Genomic DNA, 4,728 nt, shown 5'->3' on the forward strand with positions numbered 1-4,728 from the left:
CTAGACCCTGACTAGGTTACTGTTTTTAAGAAAAAATCTGCATTCAGTAAGAGTCATATTATGGTATAATCAGTCATACCAATATAAACTGATAAATGTTTGTCTAAAATGTGTGTGAAGGTATGAATTCTCTGTCATGTATTATGTCACGCAGTGTGAGGCTAACTTCATGATGTGACACAAGTGTGTGTGTCTTTATCCACCCCCCCCCCCCTTTTACTGATCCCAGGCATGCTCTTGGATTGAGATCTTGTCAGCTGTACTTAATTACATGATAGACATGACAATACATGTACTGTGTTCACAAGCACACACATGATCGAACAGGCACACACACACATGCTAGCAAGCATATTTGCACAACTTGCAGATGCCATCTGCCCTTGCCAACACTTTACAACACATGAAAACTGGTCTAGCGACTTGAGTCCAGGTTTCAGTGATGTGTTTCTGTAAATGACAGATCTGTCACAATGCCAAGATATGGGTATGAAGAGTGTTGTGAAAGGATGTCATAGAATCAAATGAAGTAAGAACCAACAAACCCTCATTAACATTCTCTCTAATTCATCTTTCCATCACATTCCACCAAGTGGCTGACATATCACCATAACAGAAGAAAAATTATGTGGAAGTACTTCAATCAGGGTGTGCAGTAGTAAAACATGATTTTTTCTTTTAATTAGCATTGAATATAGAGTTCTTGACTTACAATATTCCAGGAAAAGTAAGAGAGCATTAGAAGAGAAATTAGAATACAGGAAGAAGTCCACCTTTCACATGTTTTCATATTTTCGATGATTGCATATCCCAACAATCATTAGAAATGGCACAAATAACTTCATTAAATATAGATGACTTTTTACACACAGTATGACGAAAATATGTACAGAACTTAATTTCATGTAGCTGCCACGACACGATATTCAGAATCATGAATTGCCATGAAGAGTATAAAAGGTTGTGCTATTTATACAACCATAAAAACCACTTGACTGAAAGTCATGCTGGGGGAGGGGGATTAGGATTGAAGAGGGTCACGGACTGGAAGAAAAGAAAAATCTTATTTCCACCAACACTACTTTGTTGCATGTGAAAAATAAAGCAGCAATGGGTGATTTCACCGAAAGTGAGCTCCAGCATCAAATACAGTTTCTGTTCCTGTTACTTGCTCATCAAAAATAGATATTATCCTGCTTGATTGTAAAACAGCTGCATTTACCAGTGATTTCTGATATTGCCAGTTCTGGAAGTCTGCAAGAATCTTCAGTCTATTGAAGGAGGCAGACTTAATCAGAAGAAGAAGAAGAAGAAGAAGGATGGGAGCATATTATTGGGCAAAATCAATCTTGGCTTGTTGTTTCGGTCCAAGCGCAGCCTTCTATGTTGCAAAGTTAGAAAAGCTGACCAATATTAGGCAATTAAATACTTCTCAAGGCACAATGTAGAACATTGAACACTTAAAACCTTGCTGGACTCTTACAGAGGGACTGAGCAAAGCTGTCTGATATACTCCTCACATTACAGTCTTTGTACTACATGTAGAGTCGCATATTCACATTAGACTACAAGCACGGCTTCCTTCTCAAAATTTACAATTTCTTTATTTCGATTGACAAAATTGTGTTAACTGCTTTATAATATGATATCTCTTGTCTTTTGCAGTAGTTTATACAAAAATCTAATTTCTTGATGCACTCTGCTAAATAACTGCAGAACTGCTGATACACGTGTGCAACTTTGCACTCACAGTGGACAGCAAAAGAAATCAGTTATTCTCTTTTTTTTAAATGATCATGAATATTTCTTAATTTGCATATGATTTTACTAGACCAATGCATAGAATACATTTCCTTCAGGATTCCACAATCATAAACATGATTTTCCTGTTTACAAGAACATAGCTTGATATCGATTAACCCAGTGAAAATCATGCAAACTTGATATGTAGATATGAGTATGACAAACACAGCATATCACCAGTAGTCTCATGCATGTGCTTCATGGTACAGTCCAATTTTCATTGTCTGTGAATTTCATCTAACTCTTTGCACTTTCATAAATTCCATGGCCAAATGTTCCTGTCCGAGCTGTACAGTCAGAGGCATGGTGCGCAAATGCACGGTCACGAGCATCAAAGGATCGGAAAGTTTCCAGGTGCGGCAGCTTGTTGCTGAAGCGCGACATCTGCCAGAGGGGTGGGTCCTCCACTGGTGGGCAGAACTTTCTCAGCAGGGAAGCCCGGGTTTCGTAGATGCCTCGGTTCATGTTTTGCTGCAATAAATGAAATGGAAGCAGATAGTTGCACTTATCTACCTTTAAAATACCTTTCTCCTTACTTTTAAGATACAAATACAGTTGTACAAAGTTAAATGAATTCAAAACTCATGTAATAAACAATTTAGCAAAGCAATGTATTAAAAACAAACTTTTTAGGATTGAGTCAACATTCAACAAAAAATGAGAACTACAGGAGAAGTAAATTCTTCTGGTTACAAAATATCCAGTAAGCGTAACCATTACACATACATATAGTAATTCAACATGAAACACAGTTGTACAATGTTTATCTGATCAACAATACATTTTCTGACAGGAAAATATATATTTTTTTAATTTTCTTTACGCCATTTCATCACAGAATCAACTATGATAGGCTTCATTTACAGTCCCAAAATGATAAATCTGAATGATGTAAACAAACTTACCTTTTCTTGATGTCTCTCCCTCTTTGCCAATTCTGTTTTTCTCCTTTCCTGAAGCCATCTGTCTTGGTACTTATGCTCCAAGAGATCAAACACTGGTGTTGAAGGTCTGTACACAAAGAGATATAGGATAGATTTCATAACAATAATGGTTAATCAGCTTGAAAAGTACACATGTAATTTTTACAGAAAATAAAATCATCACACTACTACTGATTATATCTGAATATGATATGTATGCCAGAAGCAAGCAAAAGACCCAAGCATATTGTGAACCAGTTTGAAAGTACTGATGTATTAACCCTACAAAAGTTTCCTCAATGCACATATCTGAAGTAGATTCTACCAGTATATACTTTACAGTATGCTTTTACTCATTTTAATTCCTTTCGTTGTTGTTTTGCAAAATCTTTTGGATGATTTTTTAGCAGCAATGTAATGTACCAAAAAAAAAAAAAAAAGGTTTAAAAAAATGCTTACATTGCAAAAGTTAAAATGACCATAATCTGGCAAGCAACATACCTCGTAGAGATACCAAAAGTCATGGATGCTGGTATCCTCTTCACTTTGGACTTGCTCTTTTCCTCTTCAGATATTCTTCGCCTCACATCATGGGTTGCTCGGTATTGGGACTGGTCGCTGGCACGTACAAGCCCTGCCCCTACACAGGCCTTGTTCAGAGCAATAAAGTCTCTCTCAGTGGGCTTCCTTTCGCTGTGTCCAATGGGCCCTAGAGGGGCCTTTGGGCTCCAGCCAGACAGGGCGTCCGAGGCTCCTCCATCCTTGGTGATGTTGGGACGTCCATACATGAAGTCTGCAGGTGGGAGGTTATAACCTCGCTCCAGAGACTTCCCCAGCTGGGACTAAAGTTTATGAGAAATGTAATGTGAACAGTGATTAGAGACTGTGTCTATTGCAGGTACTTCAATTTTTAACATCTCGTAGACTAGACTAGAGCTTATTTACTATTTGGAACATGCACAGAAACACACACAGTCACAGGCACAGGAACTGTAAGTAGGTGAAATGTTAGTGTGAACAAAGTTCAAGCTTCAAATACCAGGTAAGCATACAATTACTAGTATTAGAGAGGTAGGCTAATAATCATTTGGCAGTTTCAATAAGATTCCTAAAATCCTACTCCTGATGGAGTTAACTGGAGGTGTGTCGCCAAGAGTGGTCAACTTTTTTTTCTTTTTTTTTAACATGGAGGTCTAACGTTAGATACTACGTTAGTAACAATGTAGGCAAACCCGTTCTGAGTAAAGAAAGACATAGTTTATTCAAGTAGAGAGTCCCCCGAGAGTCTACTATAAGTAAACGTTAGATCTCTGATTGTTAATGTTAGAACCCTAACGTTAGGTTAGACCGTCGAAACTAACTTCTTACTCTTAAGTCTTACGGAACTCCCCAGTGACTGTCTAACTGTTAATAAGTGTTATTCAAGTTAACGTTAGTAGTTATCTGACTCGGGCCCGTCGGGGAAAATATTTTCTAGAAATAATAGAATCTAGAATCTTCTTACCTTTTTCAAAAGTGGGTTGTCAAACTCAACTGCTCCGGCGCTCATGATTTTGTCGTCTTGAAGTGATCTTAAGGAGAGAACTCGGTGTTTCTTTGCTTCAATATTACCCGGAAAACGTCTACACTACTCAGTATCTGTGTAGCTAGCTTGCAATGTACTAAAGGCGGCGCGGGGGTCCGGTCGTACATCCGTATCCACACACACACCACCAGTTGATACCATGTGTTTGGTTTGTACGTGTAGCGATGTAAACAACCCGTTCCGAAGGCGTCTATTGTGACGAATCTCCATGGCGATGAAACGTAGAGGGCAGTCATACAATTGAGATGATCGTTTATGCTCTATCTCAGTGATCGTGATCGTTTAGCGCAACAGTCGCTATCGGGGATCTCCGGATATCGCACGCGCACGTGCACTGCATGTACGTACACACTATGCATGCAGCAGCATGCAGCAGATATCCGCCACTTACACGCTGAACACTGAGTGACGTGATAC

The 4,728-nt window shown here is 38.7% G+C and overlaps 1 protein-coding gene across 1 annotated transcript; it reads right to left on the reverse strand.

Moving 5' to 3' along the window:
- Nucleotides 1-654: 654 nt before the first annotated feature.
- Nucleotides 655-4,460, reverse strand: LOC140240726 (cilia- and flagella-associated protein 77-like). The gene is made up of 4 exons (XM_072320489.1): nt 4,231-4,460; nt 3,228-3,568; nt 2,709-2,814; nt 655-2,274 (listed from the first exon to the last, which is right to left on the reverse strand). Exons 1-4 carry the CDS (start codon nt 4,273-4,275, stop codon nt 2,041-2,043), a joined length of 726 nt encoding a protein of 241 aa, XP_072176590.1. The 5' UTR covers nt 4,276-4,460; the 3' UTR covers nt 655-2,040.
- Between the last annotated feature and the right edge of the window lie 268 nt (nt 4,461-4,728).

Source organism: Diadema setosum, chromosome 17, assembly GCF_964275005.1.
Source record: "Diadema setosum chromosome 17, eeDiaSeto1, whole genome shotgun sequence".
NCBI lineage: Eukaryota > Metazoa > Echinodermata > Echinoidea > Diadematoida > Diadematidae > Diadema > Diadema setosum.